The sequence below is a fragment of the Phyllostomus discolor genome, chromosome 9 (assembly GCF_004126475.2).
Source record: "Phyllostomus discolor isolate MPI-MPIP mPhyDis1 chromosome 9, mPhyDis1.pri.v3, whole genome shotgun sequence".
NCBI lineage: Eukaryota > Metazoa > Chordata > Mammalia > Chiroptera > Phyllostomidae > Phyllostomus > Phyllostomus discolor.
In genome coordinates, this window is record NC_040911.2 from 53,951,927 (window position 1) to 53,973,238 (window position 21,312).

Sequence of the window (21,312 nt, forward strand, 5' to 3'; positions counted from 1 at the left end):
AAATGACAGAGATTTCAAATAAACAATCTAACCCTACATCTACAACAACTGGAGGAACAACAACAACAAAAAACTCGCCTGGAGAGAGTACAAAGAAGGAAATAACCAAGGTCAGAGCAGAATTAAATGACATATTCTAAGGGTCAATAAATCCCAGATTAGGTTCCTTGAAAAGATAAACAAAATCTACAAGCCTTTAAGCACATTCATCATGGAAAAAAAAGACAGAAGTCCCAAATAAACAAAATGAGAAGTGAAAGAGGAAAGATTACCACTGACACTCCAGAAATACAAAGGATTGTAAGAAATAACTATGAACAACTATTATGTTAAGAAATTTGAAAGCCTGGGCAAAATGGACAAATACCTAGAAAAACAGAATCTTCCAAAACTGAATGAAGAAGAAGCAGAAAGCCTGAATAGACCAGTAACAGCTGACTGAGTCAAAGCAGTAATCAAAAAACTCCCAGCACACAAAAGCCCTGGACCTGACGGTTTCACGGGAGAATTTTAGGAAACACCTAAGAAAGGGCTAGCTCACATCCTTCACAGACTACTCCAAAAATCCAAGAAGAGAAAAGACTCCAAAACCCTTTTTATGAAGCCAGCATCTACTAATCCCAAAGCCATGTAAAGACACAACAACAAAAGAAACCACAGGTCAATATTGCTGATGAACACAGACACTAAACTCCTCAACAAAATATTGGCCATCCACATCCATCATTAAATGAAAAAGATCATACACCATAATCGAGTGGGATTCATCACAGGGATGCAAGGATGGTACAATATTCACAAATCAATAAACGTAATACATCACATAAACAAAAGCAAAGTCAAAAATCACATGATCATATCAACAGATGTGAAAAAAGCATTTGATAAGGTACAGCAGCCATTTATGATACAAACGCTCAGCAAAATGGGAGTAGAGGGAGCATACCTCAACATAATAAAGACCATATACAAGAAACCTACAGCCAACATCATACTCAATGAGCAAAAACTAAAAGTTTTCCCACTAAGATCAGGAACAAGACAAGGATGTTCGCTTTCATCACTTCTATTCAACATAGTACTGAAAGTGATAGAGCTACAGTGGTCAGGCAAGAAAAAAAAAGGCATCCAAATTGGAAAGGAGGAAGTAAAACTGTCACTGTTTGCAGATGACATGATAGTGAACATAGAAAATCCTATAGCCTCCACAAAGAATCTTCTCGACCTAATAAGCAAGTCTGGCAAAACAGTAGGACAGAAAGTCAATATTCAGAAATCAAAGGCATTTTTGTACACCAACAATGAAATATCAGAAACAGAAATCAGGAAAAAAAATCCCCCTTGATGTAGTAACAAGAAAAATAAAGTACCTAGGAGTACACCTAATCATGGAGGTGAGAGATCTGCACTCAGGAAGCTACACAACACTGACTAAAGAAATTAAGGAAGACACAAATACATGGAAGCATATACTATGTTTATACATTGGAAGAATTAACATCACCAAAATGTCCATACTACCCAAAGCAATTTTTAGATTCAATGCAATCCATAGGAAATACCAATGGTATATTTCTCAGACACAGAACAAACATTTCAAAATTTATATGGAACAATAAATGACCCCAGATAGCCACAGTAGTCTTGAGAAAGAAGAAGAGAGTAGGAAGGATCACAATACCTGATATCAACTATATTACAAGGCCATGGTAATCAAGACAGTCTGGTACCGGCATGAGAACAGACACATCGATCAAAGGAACAGAATAGAGAGCCCAGAAATAAACCCAAGTCCCTGTGGTCAATTAATATTCAACAAAGGGGGAAGAAGCAAAAAATGGAGTAAAAAGAACCTCTTCAACAAATGGTGTTGGGAGATGTGGACAGCTACATGAAAAAAAAAGGGACTCAACCACCAACTTACACCATACAAAAAAATAAACTCAAGATGGATAAAAGACTTAAATATGTAGTCACAACACCATGAAAATCCTAGAGGAGAACATAGGCAGGGAAATCTCACATATTCCACACAACAATATTTACACTGATATCAAGGAAAGAATAAACAAGTGGGACTTCATCAAAACGAAAAGCTTCTGCTTGGCTAAAGAAAACATCAGCAAAATGAAAAGGGAACCAACAATATGGGGAAATATATTTACAAATGATATCACAGACAAGGGTTTGAGTTCCAAAATATATAAAGAACTCACACAACTCCACTCCAGGAAGGCAAACAACACAATGGAAAAATAGGCAAAGGACCTGAGCAGACACTTCTCCAAGGAGGACATACAGAGGGCCCAGAGACACATGAGAGGATGCTCAGCATCACTAGCTATCAGAGAGATGCAAATTAAAACCACAGTGAGATGCCAGTTCACACAGGTCATAATGGCCATCATAAACAAACCAACAAAAAATGCGGGAGAGCTTGTGAAGAAAAGGGATTCCCAGTGAACTGTTGGTGGAAATGCAGACAGGTGCAGCCATTGTGGAAAAGGGTATGGAATTTCCTCAGAAAACTAAAAATGGAACTGCCTTTTGACCCAGCAATTCCACTGCTGGGATTGTAGCCCAAGAATCCTGAAACACCAGTTCAAAAGGTCCTATGCACTCCAATGTTCATAGCAGCACAATTTACAGTAGCCAAGTGCTGGAGGCAATCTAAGTGCCCTTCAGTAAATGAATGGATCAAACAACTCTGGTACATTTACACCATGGAATTGTGTACAGCAGAAAGAAAGGAGTTCCTATTCTTCTTGACAGCATGGATGCATCTGGACAGCATTATGCTTAGTGAAATAAGCCAGGCAGTGAAAGACTAATGCCATATGATCTCACCTATAAGTGGAACCTAATCAACAAAACAAATAAGCAAGCAAAATATAACCAGAGACACTGAAATAAAGAATGAACTGACAGTAACCAGAGGGGAGTTGGGATGGGATAATGGGGGTAAAGGCAGAAAGTTCATCAAGGAACATGTATAAAGAACACATGAACGAAGCCAAAGGGGGGTAGGATGGTGAGTGGGAGGTAGAGATGGCTGCATTGGGGGTGAGTGGTAGAGGGAACATGGAGACAACTGTACTTGAACAACAAGGAGAAAAAAGAAAATGCAAGATTATTTCTTTCTGCCAGTGATGGTCAGATTGAAGTATTTCTACCAGCCACATTTTTAACATTATATCAAAATATTGACATATTTTCTACAGTGTTAATAATTTGCATTGCTAGAAATAAAAGCTGGATTGCCTCCCCCCCCCAAAAAAAAAGAAAGAAACACTTAGATGGACAACCACTGACATGTTTGTGCACACACACACACACACACCTGAGGGATCTACTGTTGGGGAAGACTGAGGATCTGAGTGGTAAGAAATGAGAAGCATAGACTCTGTGGCCAAACTGCCTCAACTAAAGTCCCAGCCTTGCTACTTACCTGCTATGTGACCTCAGGCTGTTTGCTTGACCTTCACATATAGAAAGTAGGTGGACAGGTCCTTGTAAGCTGCCACACTTGACACCATCCCCCCCACATATTTCTCTACAGATCTGCAACTCCATGCTGAATGCAGGAGTCTCTGTGATGCTGACTCCTTCCTGAAGCCTGTTCATCAGTCATTTCTCCACAAACCCAAAGCCAAACTGAAGTCCATCCTGACAACCTGTGCTTTCTTCATCAGCCTTTGTTTCAAACTACCAACCAAATGGACTACCCCAAAGCTAATTACTATGGGAATTTGTAGCTTGCCGAGATAACCTGGCAATAATTTCCAAGAGTTTCTTTAAGAAACAGATTTGCAATTACTTCATCACTCTTCCATAACACAGGTGGAATGTATAGGAACATTTGGTTTCTTTATTGGGAAAATAATCCAAATTCCCCTTTCTCTTGCTTTCTTTTTGTTCTAGCATTTCAAGAAACATAATTTAATGCAGAGAATTGGTTACACAGGTGATGGAAGAGCTGAGAAGCCATGAGTCAACCCTGAGATCAGCAATGGCAGGAAGCCACTGCCATCACCAAATTAAAGGGACAAATGGAGCAGACAGTTATACCAGAACTAGGGGCTAGGGCCACTCAGAGGAACCACAGTCAAGGCAGGATAATCTGGGAGAGGATGGAGGCACAGTGAAGATGAACCTGAAAAACCCACAAAAGGTGAAAGAAGGAGAGAAGTGCTCTCTGTACAAGCTTCTTACTATTATCCTTGTTTCATGTCTTGGAACTCAGAACTTGTCCTATACACTGAGTCTTAGACAGAAATTTCTTCTTTTGAGTTTCCCCTCCTGCCCTGGTGTCCTCAGGCTATCCAGAGCTGCCAGAGAGAGCTTGGGACACTGAAGGATGGGCTCTTGGGGGTCCTGCCTTCCTATTCATCCAGGTTTCCTCCATGTGTCATTTTGGATCCATAGCTGTCAATGCCTGAGGTGTCTACAGAGCCGTGCCCATGTAGAGGGGCCCAGAACTCACATAGTCAATGATGCACTCGCTCTCTTTGTCATCCCCTCGCAGCTTTCTCACTAACAATTGGATGAAGTCCTTGAAGGTTGTTGCCATGTAAATGTCTTCATTTTCTAATTCCACACCATCACATAGCTCTTTCACTTCTTCCACCAGTCTGAAGGAAAGGAGATATTAAAGAGTAGGACCACGGAAAGAGGCATGGCAGACATGCAGTCTTCTAGCAGCAGAGGTGCTGGTGTCAAGCACATTTATCCAGAAGGGTCGTTCATCCTAGCACCTCAAACATGAGTATTAGTCTAGAACTGGGGTTCAGATCCCAATCCATGGACTCAGAAGGCCCTGGTTTCAAGTTCTGGCTCCACCACTTACTAATTTGTGATCTTGGGCAAGTGATGAACTCTTCTGAGTCTCAGTTTCATCACCTGTAACATGGGAGTAATTATAGTTCCACTATTATTTTGTGATGAGTAAATGAGATAATCCAATTATTAATAACTAATATGAGATCAATAATAATAATTTTCAAAAGACACTGTTAAACATGAAAAAACTAAGCCACAGATTGGGAGAATACATTTCCAAATCATATAGCTGATAAAGGACTTTCATTCAAAATATATAACAAACTTTCAAAATTCAACACTAAGAAAAAAACAATCTAAGTAAAGATGGTCAAAAAATTGATCAGCTGTATTACCAAAAAAGAAACATGGATGACATATGAAAAGACACTGAACATCATTAGTCATTAGGAAAATGCACGTTAAAACCAAGAGACATGGCTAGATACTCACGAGAAAATCTAAAATTGTAAAGCCTGACCATACCAATTACTGGTAAAGATGCAGAGCAACTGAACTCTCATAAACTGTTGGTAAGATTGTAAAATGGTACTTTGCAAAGAGGTTTGGCAGTTTCTTAAAAATTAAACATACGCCTCTCATTTCACTTTCAGGCATCTACCCAAGCAAAATAAGAGCCTTCATATAGACAGATGATGACAGAGTAGGAAGCTCCAAAAGTGCATCCCTCCACCTAAATAATTATTGAACTTGTAGGAACTGCCTGAATCAAACGTTTTGGAACTCTGGAGTCAAGTGAACACTTGCAGTATCCAGGGAAAAGAATGATGAGGAGCTGGCAAATGTCAGTCAATTTCAGTGACTTTTAGCCTTTCAATGAGGTATTGGCTGCCATCTCTTATCTCTCATGTTTGTGGCAGGAAGCCATGAAGGCAGCAGGCCATACTCCTGGTTGCAGCTGGCTGGAGCCAGGGTGGGCAATAAGAACTCTGTCTTTTGTAACTCAAGATTATGTGTTCTGAGTGTTGATACTGAACACGGAGGAGCCAGCACGAAGTCTGGCAGTCATTGTTTCAGTCTCCACAGCCTGAAGCAGCTTCCCTGGGATTTAAAGAGGCAGTACATTTGTTTGTTTGGTTTTTACTTTATTTCCCTTTGGGGAGCCAGACATTTAACAAACTCTTGGCTAGGTTACAAGCTGACTGTACAGATAACAGAAGAGAAATTTTAATAACTGACTACACACAAGAAGTACCCACTTTGTTTAAAAAAAAAAAAAAGGTTTGGATAAGTCACAAATGAATGGCTCCAGCCTGCAAGAAACTTGATTTTGAAAACTCTAAGAAATGACAGAATTAGACTTTCAGAAGTATCACAATAAAATACTCAACATATTGTTTTAAACCAAAAAAGCAAAAATATAAAAAATATAGCCCATTCACAGGAAAACAGGAATTTAAAATAGGAAATCCTGAGGAAGAACAGATACTGCAATTGTTAGTCAAAGATTTTAAATCAGCTGTCTTAAATATGTCCAATGATTTTTTAAAACCATGAACAAAGAACTAAAGAATATCATAAAAGTGATATATGAAAATGACAGTGTTAACAAAGATAAAAATTACAGTAAGAAACCAAACAAATTCTCAAGCTGGTAACTACAATTATTGGAGTAAAAATTCTCTAGACAGGTTCAACAGCAGATTTAAACTGGCAGAAAGAAAGCATCAGTGAATTTGAAATTACCTAGTATGAGAGCCTGAAAAAAAAGTGAATAAAAATAATTGAGCCCAAGGAACCTCATTAAACATATCAACATACCCATTATGGGAGTTCCAGTGGAAACCAAAAAAAAATGATCTAAGGAATAATAATTAGAAAGTTCCTAAATCTGAGAAAACATGAATATACTTGTCCAAGGAGCTCAATGAACTCCAAGAAGGATAAACTCAAAGAGAACCACAATAAGACACATTACAGCTAACTCACTGAAATGCAAAGACAAAGCAGAAACTGGAAAAGCATCAAGAAAGAAGTGACTCATCAAATCAAAGGATCCTCAGTAGGATTAAAAGCTGATTCTCCTCAAATACCATGAAGAACAAAGGCAGTGGAATAGAGTCCTGAAAAAAAAATAATCAAACAAGAATTAACAAAAGGGACATTAAGACATTTCTAGATAAACAAAAGTTGAGGGAGTTCATTACCTGTAGACCTGTCCTACACTAAATATTAAAGGAAGCCTTTCAAGCTGAAATGAAGGGCACTAATGACTAACTGAAAGCCATAAAAAAAGGAAAAAGAAAACACTGGTAAAGGTAACTACATAGATAAATGTGAAAGCCAGCAGTATTGTAATTTTGATATAGTATATAACTTCTCTCTTTGTCTTATGTAATATAATAAGCAAATGCATGAAACAGTAAGTTAAGTTCTATGTTAATGGCTATACAATGCACAAAGACATAATCTGTGAAAATAACAATATAGAGGGGGAAGGACAGAGATGCATAGGAGTAGAGTGTTTGTGCACTATTGAAACTAAGCTGGTTTTATTTTAACTAGTTATTATAGGGTTAAGATGTTAATACAATCTCCAAGGTGAAACTAAAAATAACTAAAAAATAAGAAGGGAACCAAAATTATACAATACCAAAAAAGCAGCAATGGAAAAACTGAGGAATATATGAGACATACAGAATACAAATTAATAAATGCCACAGGTAAATCCTCCTTTATCAGCAGTCTGGATAAATGAAATGGAAGAGTGAGTGAAAAACAGCATTCATCCATATGCTACAAAAGATTCACTTTAGATATAATTACATAAAAAAGCTGAAAGTACAAAATGGAAAAGACATTCCATGCAAATAGTAAACAAAGAGGGTTGGGGTGGCTACATTTTGGCAGACAAAATAGATTTTAAATTGAAAAAGTTTAAAAGAGACAAAGAATACTGACAAGTTTGACACAACAAGAGAATATAACAATTAAAAACATATATGCACCTAAAAATACAGCCCCATAATAAAAAAATTGGCAGAATTGAAAAGAAAAATATACATTTATAATAATAGTTAGATCATAAATCCCCAACTTTCAGTGATAATTAGAAAACCATACAGAAGATAGAGAAATAGAGGACTTAAGAAAACACTCTAAACGGCGGGGTTGAGGGGGAGGTATAAGGGGACTAAATGGTAATGGGAAAAAAATACAACAACCCCCCCCACTATAAATCAATTGTATACATACAGAGCATTCCACCCAAGAAGAGCAGAATTCATATTCTTCTCGAGTCCAAATAGGATATTCTCCAGGGTAAGTCATTTGTTAGCCACACAAGTTTTAATAAGTTTTAAAACATTGAAATCTTATAAAGTATATTTTTATCACAATACAATAAAAGTATAAATCAGTAACACAAAGAAAACTGAAAAAAACCACAAATATGTGGAGATTAAATACACATTCTTTCTAAATTTTTAATTTTTTCCAGTTTTATTGAAAAATAATTAATATACATCATTATATAAGTTTAAGGTGTAGGGCATGATGTCTGATTTACATATATTGTAAAGTGATTACTATGATAGGTTTAGTTAACATCCATTGCCTCACTTAGATACAATAAAAAGAAAAATTTTACTCTACTCTTAACAACTTTCCTGTATATCATACAGCAACATTAACTATAGTCACCATGTTGTACATTACATTCCTACTACTTACATATCTTATAACTGGAAGCTTGTACCTTTTAACCACTTACATCCAAACCCCTTCCCCAAACACCCCTACCCCACACCTCTGGTAACTACAAATCTGATCTCTTTTTATATGAGTTTAGAGGGTTTTGTTATTGTCGGGTGTTTTGTTTTTTGGAAGACTTCATGTATGAGATCATACAATAAGTGACACTTTCTTCTTTGAAGATTTTTTATTTATTTATTTTTGGAGAGGGGAAAGGAGGGAGATAGAGAAGGAAAGAAACATCGATGTGTGGTTGCCTCTGACTTGATCCCCACTGTGGACCTGGCCTGCAAGCCAGGCAGGTGCCCTGACTGGAAATCTAACTGGTGACCCTTTGGTTCCCAGGCCATGGCTCAGTCCACTGAGCCACACCAGCAAGGGCTAAATCACACTTCCTTAAACAACCAATGGGTGAAAGAAGAAGTCACAGAGGAAACCATAAAGTACCATCAAAGAAAAAGAAAACCACAACATACCAAATCTTATGGATCACAACAAAAGTAGTGCTAAGAGGGAAATTAACTGTAAAAACATACATTAAGAAAGAAGAAAGATGTCAGGTCAATAGCTTAACTATACACCATGTAATTAGGAAAAGAAAAGCAACCTAAAGCCAGCAGAGAGAAGGAAATAGTAAAGATTAGAGCAGAAATAAATGAAATAGACCTGTAATATTCCTTTTTTTTTTTTTTTTGAGTCTCTTTGTCTGGTTTTGGTATCAGGGTAATGGATGCAGACTTGGTAGAATAAATTTGGAAGCGTTCCCTTTTCTTCAATTTTTTCTGTAATAATTTGAGAAAGATGGATTTAATTCTTTACATTTTTAATAGCATTCGCCTATGAAGTGATCTGGTCCTGGACTATTGTTTGGAGTTTTTGTTTACTTATTTTTTATTTAATGGGGTAACATTGGTCAGTAAGACTATATAGGTTTCAAGTGTACATTTCTATGACACAACCTACATATTGCATTGTGTGCCTCCCACCCAATGTCAAATCGTCTTCTGTCACCATATATTTGACCCCCTTTACCCTTCATGACTCCCCCATTCCCCAACCTTCTGTTTACAACCACACTGTATTTATGAGGTTTTGTCTTTCTTGTTTATTCAGTTGTTGCTTTCACTTTTATATTTCACATGAGTGAAATCCTATGGTTCTTAACTTTTTCTGTCTGACTTAACTCTGCTTAGTGCAATAGTCTCAAGGTCTATCCATGCTGTTGCAAATGGCAGTATTTCATCTTTTCTTGTGGCTGAGCAGTATTCCATTGTACATTTGCAGTACATCCTTATTTAATCATCTATCGAAGGACAGTTCAGTTGTTTCCGTGTCTTGACCACAGGGGATAATACTGCAATGAACATATGGGTGCATACATCTTTGTGAATAAATGTTTTTAATTTCTTGGGCAGAGATCCAGAAGAGGAGTTGCTGGGTCATCTGGTAACTCTATTAATTTTTTGAGGAACTTCCATACTATTTTCCATAGGGGCTGTACCAGTTTACATTCTCACCAGCAGTAAGTGAGGGTTCATTTTTCTCCACAATCTCTCCAACACTTGCTATTACTTGTCTTGTTGATAATCGGCATTCTAACACATGTGAGGTAGTATCTCATTGTAGTTTTGCATTTCCCTAATAAGTAGTGAAGTTGAGCTTTTTTTTTTTTTTTTCATATTTCTACCGGCCACTTGTGTGTCTTCTTGGGAAAAGTGTGCGTTCAGGTCCTCTGTACATCTTTTAATTGAATTACTTCTTTGGTGTTGAGGGGTATGAGCTCTTTATTTTTAAAATCATTGTTATTGTTATTCTATTACAGCTGTCCCAATTTTTACTTCTTCACCCTCTTCCACCCATCCCACACCCTGCTCCACAATCAATTCCAATAATGTTGTCCAGTTGTCCATGCTCATGGGTCATTCATACATGTTTTTTTGACTAGTCCCTTCCCCTTCTTTCCACTTTTATCTCCCTCCCCCATCCCCTCCAGTCACTTTCAGTCTGTTCCATGTTTCCATGCTTGTGGTTTTATTTTGTTCATTAGATTCCTCTCATAGATGAGATCAGGCAGTATTGTCTTTCACTGACTGACTCATTTCACTTAGCATGATATTTTCCAGTTCCATCCATGCTGTTGCAAAAGTTAGTCCTTTCTTTCTGGTGTGTAGTGTTCCATTGTGTAAATGTGCCATAGTTTTTTGATCCACTTATTTACTGATGGGCACTTAGGCTGTATCATTTGGATGTTAACCACTTGTGGAAGCTGTTGTCTGTAAATGTCTTCTCCCATTTGGTTGGTGGTCTTTTTGTTTTCTCATCAGTTTCTTTTGCTGTGCAGAAGCTTTTTAGTTTGATATAATCCCATTCAGTTATTTTTCCCTGTACTTTCCTTGTCCTGGGTATCAAATTCTCAAAATCTTCTCTAAGACTAAGGTCCATAAGTTTAGTACCTATATTTTCTTCTATGTAATTTATTGTTTCAGGTCTTATATTTAGATGTTTGATCCATTTTGAGTTAACTTTTGTATATGAGGACAAAGTGCAGTCTAGTTTCATTATTTTGCATGTGGCTTTCCAATTTTCCCAGAACCATTTATTGAAGAGGTTTTGTTTTCTTCTTTGTATATTTTTGGCTCCTTTGGCAAAAATTATTGGTGCATATACATCTGGGTTTATTTCTGAGCTTTCAATTCTGTTTCATTGCTGTGTTTGTGTGTTTTTCTGCTAATACTATGGTGTTTTAATTACCATCCTTTTGTAGTATCATTTGAAGTCAAGGAGTGTGACACCTCCAGTTTTGTTGTTTTTTTCTCAAGATGGCTTTGGCTATTTGAGGTCTTTCACGATTCCATATACATGATGTTTCTTTTTGGTTTTTCTTTAAATGTTTTTGGGATTTTAATGCAGATTGCATTCAATGTGTATATTGATTTGGGTAATACGGACATTTTAACTCTGTTGATTTATCCAGTTCATGAAGCTGAATATTTGTCCATTTCATTGTGCCTTTTTCCATTTCTTTTAATACTGCTTTGTAGTTTTCTGTATTGTTGGGATTTTGTGAGCACTGCCTCATTTCATTGCTAGTAATCATTCTGTTCAGATTTTTGTTTCCTCCTGGTTCATTTTTGGAAGGTTGCACATTTCTACAAATGTATCCATTTCTTCTATGTTATCCAGTATAATTGTTTATAGTATCCTTCAATGACCCTTTGCATTTTTTATTTACTTATTAAAGTATAGTTTATTAATTATGCTATTACAATTGCCACATTTTTTCTCCCTTCTATTCCCCTTCACCCTGCACCCCTCCTCTCACCAACATTTCCTTCACTTAAGTTCTTTGGTTTCTCCATTTTCTACATTGTTCTTAACCTCCCCCTGTCCATTTTGTACCTACCACTTATGTTCTTAGTCCCTGTAATTTCGCCTTTCTTCCTTCTCTCCCTGCACCTGCTGCTGATAACTCTCCATAGCATGTCCATTTCTGTAATTCCTTTCCTTTTCTACTTGTTTGCTTAGTTTGTTTTTGTTTCTTTAGGATCAGTTAATAGTTGTGAGTTTGTTGTCATTTTACTGTTCATATTTTTGATCACCTTCTTTTTTTTAGATAAGTGCCTTTAACATTTCAAATAATAAGGGCTTGGTGATGATGAACTCCTTCAACTTGACTTTATCTGAGAAGCACTTTATCTGCCCTTCTATTCTAAATGAAAGCTTTGCTGGATAGAGTAATCTTAGATGTAGGTCTTTGCCTTTCATGACTTTGAATACTTCTTTCCAGCCCCTTTTTGCTTGTAAGGTTCCTTTTGAGAAATCAACTGAGAGTTTTATGGTAACTTCTTTTTAGGTAACTTTCTCCTTTGCTCTTTCTGCTTTTACAATTCTCTCCTTCTCTTTAACCTTGGCTAATGTAATTATGATGTGCCTTTGTGTGTGTGACCTTGGGTCCAATTGCTTTGAGGCTCTCTGAGCTTCCTGGAAGTCTATTTCCTTTGCCAGACTGGGAAAGTTCTTCTTCATTATTTTGTCAAATAAGTTTTCAATTTCTTGCACTTTCTCTTCTTCTTGTACCCCTATGATTCAGATGTTGAAATGTTTAACATTGTCCCAGAGGTTCCTAAGCCTCTCCTCCTTTTTTTTGAATTCTTGTTTCTTCATTCTGTTCTGGTTGAATGTTTATGTCTTCTTTGTGCTCCAAATTGTTGGTTTGAGTCCCAGTTTCTTTCCTTCACTGTTGGGTCCCTGCATATATTTCTTTATTTCACTTTGCACAGCCTTTACTTTTTCTTCTGTTTTGCAACCATACTCAACCATTTCTGTGAGCATCCTCATTACCAGTGTTTTGAACTCTGCATCTGACAAGATGGCTATATCTTAATTGCTTAGTTGTTTTTCTGGAGTTTTGATCTGTTCTTTCATTTGGGCCATATTTCTTGGTCTCAGAGCACCTGTTAAGTTGTAAAGGACAGAGCCTTAGGTGTTTTCTGGGGCAGGGCAATCCACATGGATGCATTTTGGCGCTGTACGTGGTGGAGGGGTCAGAGAGTGAACAATACCTCTTACTTGGCTCTCAGCCAGCTTTCAGTCACTTCCCTTGCTACCCACAGGAAAATTGGGCCCTTCTAGTGCTAATTCCCAAGTAGGTGGGTTTTTATACATTCTTTGACCCTGTGAGTCCTTAAAATGAACTCTTTTCTGAGGTTTGGGGTTTCTCCTGCTGACACAACACCCACAGGTTTTTACATCTAGAGGTTTTGAGGCTTTCTTGTCTTGTGCTGGAACCCTGGGTTGCACATTCTGTCTCGCTCCTCAGTTGTTCCTCCCCAGTTGTTCCTTCCAGTTTATCCACATGCAAATGTGGGACCACCTGGTCCACCAGCCACTACCTTGCCGCACGTCCTTTCCTTGCGGGTTGTTCCTCTTACCAGTCTGAACAAATACTTTTTCTTTAACTCCTTGGTTGTCAGACTTCCATACAGTTCAGTTTTCTGAGAATTCTGGATATTTTATGTTTTTAAATTTGTTGTTCTCCTTCTTTTGGTTGTGCGGGGAAGCAAAGTGTATCTACCTGTGCCTCTGTCTTGGCCAGAAGTTGACCCTTTGCATTTCTGTGGTGTTGGCTGTAATCTCTTCCCTTTAATTTTTTATTTTATTCATTTGGTCTCTCTTTTTTTCTTGGAGAGTCTAGATAAAAGTGTAAACATTCTCGACAAACTGTTAGCAAACTGAATTCAACAACACATTAAAGTAATTATATACCATGATAAAGTGGACATTATCCCAGGGATGCAATGATATTTCAATATCCACAAATCAACATGATATACTGCATCAGGAAAACCAAAAATGAAAATCATATCATTATAGGAGATGCAAAAACAGCATATGATAAAATATAATACCCATTTATGATTAAAAAAAAATCTCTGAACAAAGTAGGTATAGAGTGAACTTACTTCTATGTAATAAAGGGAATATATGACAAACTCACAGCTAATGCCATACTCAATGGTGAAAAGCTAATAGCTTTTCCTCTAAGATAAGATACAAGACAAAGATGTCCACCTCCACCACTATTATACAATATTGTATTGGAAGTCCTAACCATCATAATGAGACAAGAAAAAGAATTAAAGGCATCTAAATTGAAAAGGAGAAAGTAAAATTGTATTTGTAGATGACATAATGCTATATACAAAAAATCTTAGGCCCTGGCTGAATGGCTCAGTTGGTTAGAGTGTCATCTCCTATACCAAAAGGCTGCAGGTTCAACCTTCAGTCAGGGCACATACTTAGGTTGCAAATTCAATCTCCAAGTGCAGCACATATGGGGGGGAACTGATTGATGTTTCTCTCACATCAATGTTTCTCACTCTTCCTCTCTCTCTCTCTAAACTCAATAAACATATTCTCAGGTGAGGATTAAAACAAAATCCTAAAGACTCCACCAAAAAAACTATTAGAACTAATAAATTAATTCAGTGAAGTTGCAGGATACAAAATTAATATACAAAAATCCATTGTGCTTCCACACACTAATAACAAATGATCTGAAGGATAAACTAAAAACAATTCCATTTATAACTGCATCAAAAAGAATAAAATACCTAGCCATAAACTTAACCAAGGAAGTGATACATCTTTACTCTGAAATCTCTTAAGACATTGAAGAAATTGAAGTGGGCACAAATAAGTGGAAGGCTATATTGTGCTCAGGGATTGAAAAGATTAATATTGTTGACATGTCCATACCATCAAAGAAATCTACAGTTTCAATACAATACCAATTAAAATACCAATGGCATTCTTCTCAGAAGTAGAAAAAGTAATCCTAAAATATGTATAGAACCATGAATGATCCCAAATAGTGAAATCTTAAGAAAAAGGAACAAAGTTAAATGTATCATGCTCCCTAATTTCAAATTAATCTATGGAGTTGTAGAAAGTAAAAAAGTCTGGTAGTGCCACAAAAAAATGGACACAATGATCAATGGAACAGAAAAGAGAGCCCTTAAGTAAACCCTCACATATATGGTCAATTAATCAAAGGAGGCCAGAATATACAATGTAGAAATGACAGTCTTTTCAATAACAAGTGTTGGGGAAAGTGGATACCACATGTAAAAGAATGAAGCTGGACTACTTCTTGCATCATATATAAAAAAGCTCAAAATAGGTTAAAGGCTAAATTTAACACCTGAACTTATGAAACTCATAGAAGAAAACATAGGCAGTAAGCTCTTTGACATGGGTCTTACCAATACCTTTCAAGACAATTCTCCTTGAGCAAGGAAAACAAAAGCAAAAATAAACAAATATGACTACATCAAATTGAAAAGCCTCTGCACAGCATAGGAAACTATCAACAAAACAAAAAGACAACAACCTACTGAATGGGAGGAGATATTCGTAAATGATATATCCAATAAGGAGTTAGTATCTGAAATATGTAAGAAAATCATACACCTCAACATAAAAACAAACAAACAAACAATCTGATTTAAAAATGGGCAGAGGACAGGGATAGACATTTCTCAAAAGAAAACTATAAATAGCCAACAAACATATGAAAAGATTCCCAGCATTAATAATCCTCAAGGAAAGGCAAATCAAAACAACGGGATACCACCTCTTATCTGTCAAAATGATTCTTCAAAAAGTAACAAATAACAAGTACCAATGCAAGATGTGGAGAAAAGGGAACACTTGTGCACTGTTGGTAGGATTATAAATTGATTCAGCCACTATAGAACTACCATATGATCTAGGAATTCCACTTTCAGGTGTTTATTAGAAGAAAACAAAAATACTAATTTGAAAAGATATATGCAATATATGTACCATAATGTTCATAACAGCATTATTTATGATAGCCAAGATATGGAAGCAACTTAGGTAATCATCAATAGATGAATGAATAAAAAAGATTTGATATGCATATACAATGGAATATTAGGAATAAAATGAATAAAATCTTGCCATTTGTAACAACACAATTGAACTTAGAGGTGAAATAAGTTAGACAGGAGAGACAAATACCTTATAATACCACTTAGATGTGAAATCTAAAAAAAAGGACAAACAAAACAACAAAAACAGACTCAGAAACAGAACAAATTCATGTTCCCAGAGGTATAATCAGTAGAATAATGGGTGTAAAAGATGAAAGGGAATAAGAGGTACAAACTTCCAGTCATAAAACAAATAAGCCACAAAGATATAGCATAAAGCTTAGGGACTATAGTCAATAATATTATAACATTTTTTCACAGTGACAGTTACTAGACTTAGTGTGGTAATCACGCTGTAAGGTACATATGTGAATGATGAATCACTACATTATACACCTAGAACTAATATAATATTGAATGTCAACTATACTTTAATAAAAAAAGTTTTAAATATATTTTATTCATTATGCTATTATAGTTGTCCCCTTTTCCCCACTTCATTCCCCTCCACCCTGCACACCCCTTCCTACCCACATCTCCCCCTTTAGTTCATGTCCATGGGTCATACATAGAAGTTCTTTGGCTTCTACATTTCCCATACTATTCTTACCCTCCCCCTATCTGTTTTCTACCTACCATCTATGCTACTTATTAGCTGTACTTTTTCCCCCTCTCTCCCCTCCCCACTTCTCTGCTGGTAACCCTCCACGCGATCTCCATTTCTGTGGTTCTGTTTTGGCTCTAGTTGTTTGCATAGTCTGTTTTTGGTTTTGTTTTATGTGTGGTTGTTAATAATTGTGAGTTTGCTGTCATTTTACTGTACATGTTTTTTTATCTTCTTTTTCTTAGATAAGTCCCTTTAACATTTCAAATAATAAGGGCTTGGTGATGATGAACTCCTTCAACTTGACTTTATCTGAGAAGCACCTTATCTGCTCTTCCATTCTAAATGAAAGCTTTGCTGGATAGAGTAATCTTAGATGTAGGTCTTTGCCTTTCATGACTTTGAATACTTCTTTCCAGCCCCTTTTTGCTTGTAAGGTCCTTTTGAGAAATCAACTGAGAGTTTTATGGTAACTTCTTTTTAGGTAACTTTCTCCTTTGCTCTTTCTGCTTTTAAGATTCTCTCCTTCTCTTTAACCTTGGCTAATGTAATTATGATGTGTCTTGGTGTGTTCCTCCTTGGGTCCAACTTCTTTGGGACTCTCTGAGCTTCTTGGACTTCCTGGAAGTCTATTTCCTTTGCCAGATTGGGGAATTTCTTCTTTATTGTTTGTTCAAATAACTTTTCTACTTGTTGCTCTTCCTTTTCTCTTTCTGGTACTGTAATTCAGATGCTGGAACGTTTAAAGATGTCCTGGAGGTTCCTAAGCCTCTCCTCCTTTTTTTGAATTCTTGTTTCTTCATTCTTTTCTGATTGGATGTTTCTTTCTTCCTTCTAGTCCACACCATTGATTTGAGTCCATTTCCTTCCCAACACTATTGGTTCCTCATACATTTTCCTTTATCTCACTTAGCATAGCCTTCCTTTTTTCATCTAATTTGTGACCACATTCAACCAATTCTGTGAGCATCCTGATTACCAGTGTTTTGAACTGTGCATCAGATAGGTTGACTACCTCTTCGTTACTTAGTTGTATTTTTTCTGGAGCTTTGATCTGTTGTCGTTTGGGCTTTTTTTTTTTGTCTCAACATGCCTGTTATATAGTGAGAGGTAGAGCCTTAGGTGTTCACCAGGGTGGAGCAACCCATGTTGCTAGGTTGTGCTGTTCTATGTGGAGCAAGGGTTTGAGAGGGAGCAATGGCTCTTGCTTCACTCTCTGCTGGGTTTCAGTCACTTCCCCCACTACCCACAAGCAAATTGTGCCCTTCTGGTGCTGATTCCCATGTGGGTGGGCTTGTGTATGTTCTAAGATTCTGTGGGTCTCTTCAACGAACTCTCCTATGAGGCAAAAGTTTCTCCCGGCTCCTCAGCCCCCACAGGTGTTTTCAATCAGTGGTTTGAGGCTTTGGTTGCCTGCACTGGGACCGTGAATTGCATGTCTGTTCCACTACTCAGTTTCACCTGGTTTATCTGTGGGCCAATGTGGGACCACCCGGTCCACCAGCTGCCATGCCTACCGTGCCCCTCCACTATCTGCCACCTTGCTGGGTCTGCCAGCCACTGCTTTGCAGTGAGCCCTCTCCACCCCAGCTTCCTGTCTCTGCCCCTCCTGTTGGTATGGATAATTGTGTCTTCTTTAACTTCTTGGTCATCAGACTTCCATACAGTTTGATTTTCCATCAGTTTTGGTTGTTTTTTGTTTTTAAATTGTTGTCCTTCTTTTGGTTGTGGGAGGAGACACAGTGTGTCTATCTACACCTCCATCTTGGCCAGAAGTCCTACTTTAATAAAAATTTTAAAAAACAAATGAAATAGTGAAACACAAAATAATAGAGAAAATCAATGAAATCAAAACTTGGTAACTTGGAAATATTAACAAAAGTGACAAACCTTTAGCTGAATGTCCAAGAAAAAACAACAAAAAACCTCAAATTATTAGAATTTGAAAGAGGATGTATTATTAGAATTTCAAAGGTGATGTATTCGGATCTAAGATGGCTACAGAAGAGCTGGAAGCTCTGTCTACTTCCTCCTAGACCCAGACTGGTGTTGCAGCTAAACCACAGAGCAAACAACTCAAAAACCAAGAGTGAGTGAGAGCATGTGTGAGTGTGTATGTGGACAACAGTGTGGGGATTGTGTGTCAGTGGGAAATAGCCTGCCCACCTGAATGGCACTGGGGCGTAGGCAGCCCAGGCTCTCCTAATGGGGAAACTACCATCACCACTGCCCAACCAGGCACTTCTGGCTGCACAGATTCAGGGTGGCTGTGGATCGGCTCAGGAACTATGAGGTCCGGGTGCAGAGAAAGACAGCCCAAGAGGTGCTGACTGAAACAGTGTGGTGGTAGCAGGCATGGCCAAGGCTGAGAATCACTGGAGGGAGCAGGGAGAGAGCCCTGCTACTGCCCCATGTTATAGTATCACTGAGAGACCTTCCCAGTGCCACTCAGGAGAGATCAGAGGGAAACTTTATCTAACATTGTCAGAGGCTCTGATGGGTTGTGTCAAGCTCTGATGGGTTATGGCCAGCTCTGACTGAGAGAGACCTTGTAATTTTTGAGGATAGGGAGCATTCAGAGAACAGGCCCCCCAGGGCTCAGTACTGCAGTGCAGTGTCACATACCAACTCTTTTAAAAGAGGAGCTGAGGCAGGACTTGAGACTCAATAGAGACCTGGTGCTCAAGTACACATGCGTATGTGTGCGGCAGCTCTCCCAACAAAGAACTCAGAGGGATAGAGTCATGCTGAAGGGACTGTGGGACCCAACACAATATGGCTGGTGAGCAGGGGACTATACAAAGTGAAGAGAGTTCAAGCCTAAGTGTACTGCGAGAGAGGAGCAGGCTGGGGAGTGGATGGTTGGAAACTGAACACTTGAGATTTGCTATAGCAGGCAGAACCTTTCACAGACAGACAAGGCCAACACCCACCTGCAGGATTATACAATTTGCAGATCAGTGACACTAGGCTCAGGAGCCCGTAGTTGGGTGCATTTCCAAAGAGGAAAGAAGAAAAAGCTCTAAAACAGCCCTTTACCAGCCACTACGAGCTACATGTTCCATGGGCCCTTATCCACTGAACACCGTAGATCAGAGAGATTAAATACAGAAGCAACAGTGGGTGTTCATGACCCTGCCCAGCCTTGGCACCTAGAAAGAGCTAACTTCCATGTCCAGGAAAGAGCTGCCCCTTTTACAAAGATTGGCCCTCACCAGAAATCACAGCTAATTCACCATAAACCATACATTATTAGAAAGAATCTGGGACAGAAAAGGATGTGTGGTGAGGGGGTAAGAAAACACTCCCACCATCTTCCTTGAAGACTGAACAGTGCCCCCTAGGGGTGACCCAGAGTTCCCACCCTCCAGATTGCACCGGAGGTCCCCTCTGGAAGCAGGTGGAGAAGTACTGGCAGAACACTTGGGTCATTAAATGAATCACTCCTGGTCCCTGGGCTGATGGAAATCTGGCAGGGCAGAACAGAGGGGACCAGCCAAATCAAAAGTAGACAGCCACAGACTGTGGATCACTTGTACTCCCAAACAGGCTGCCCTGGCCCAGACTAGGACACCATCTGACATTACCACGGGTGGAATCAGAAAGAAAAAAAAAGTGACAAACACTGGATTCTATTGAGACAAATTCCAAAGTGGTCTTCTTCATGATTTTCATTATTTTCTCTTTTATTTCTTTTTATGTGCATTCCAAGAGCATCCACTTCAGAAGACCAAGGGGACTACACCACTGAGTCACACAGGTTTGCTACCATAGAAGGTCATACCATGAAGACATGGAGTCAAAGCAGATCAATTTAATATGCAGCAATAAACCAAAAGAGTCACTTTAATTGGGGGCAAAGAAACAACCCCCAATCAAAAGGAATGGAGGAATCCCTAGTAAAGGTGCTAAATGAAATTGAGGTAAGAAAACTATCAGACATTGAGTTCAAAATAATGGTTATAAGAATGCTCAAGGAGGTCAGTGAGAACTATAAGGAACTCAATGAAAGCTACAAGGAACTTAATATGAACTATACCAGCAGGAGAAAAGGACACAGAAGCTATCGATAACAGCCAGGAGGAAATGAAGAATATAATATCTAAAATGAAGAACACAATAGAAGGGATTAAAAGCAGGCTAGATTAAACAGAGGACTGGATTAGAGAGCTGGAAGGCAAGGTAGTAAAAAACTCCCAGGCAGAACAACAAAACACAAAAGGACTCAAAAAGAACAAAGAGGGTTTAAGAGGGCTGTAGGACAACATGAAACATAATAATACTTGTATCACAGTGATACCAAAAGGAGAAGAAGTGGGGCAAGGGACAGAAAACTTGTTTGAAAACAGTAATGGCATAAAACTTCCTTAAACTGATGAGGGAAAAATTCACACAAGTCCAGGAAGCACAGAGGGTCCTACTAATCATGATGAACCCAAAGAAACCTCCCCTAAGACACTTTGTAGTTAAAATGGAAAATGTAGTTAAAGACAGAGAGAACTTTAAAGGCAACAGGGTGAAACAGCCAGTAACATAACAAGGAAGCTCTGATAAGACTATCAGCTGATTTCTCGACAGAAACACTACAAGCCAGAAGGGAATGACAAGAAATATTCCAAGTAATAAAAAGCAAATGCCTGCAACCAAGACTGTTCTACCCAGCAAAGCTCTCATTTAAAATGGAAGGCAAAATAAGGCATTTCCTGGACAAAAAGAAAG

At 38.1% G+C, this 21,312-nt stretch overlaps 1 protein-coding gene across 7 annotated transcripts in view; it reads right to left on the bottom strand.

Moving 5' to 3' along the window:
- The window catches only part of ALDH1L1 (aldehyde dehydrogenase 1 family member L1), a 108,082-nt gene that overhangs the window by 34,847 nt on the left and 51,923 nt on the right, over window positions 1-21,312 (bottom strand). For all 7 annotated transcript variants that reach the window (XR_004899300.1, XM_036009377.1, XM_036009376.1 and 4 more), the window contains one exon: window positions 4,484-4,631. Coding sequence is in view for 6 of the 7 variants with exons in the window: in XM_036009377.1 (XP_035865270.1) it covers window positions 4,484-4,631 (148 nt within the window). In the remaining variant the exon portion in view is untranslated. The remainder of the gene's footprint in view (window positions 1-4,483; window positions 4,632-21,312) is intronic.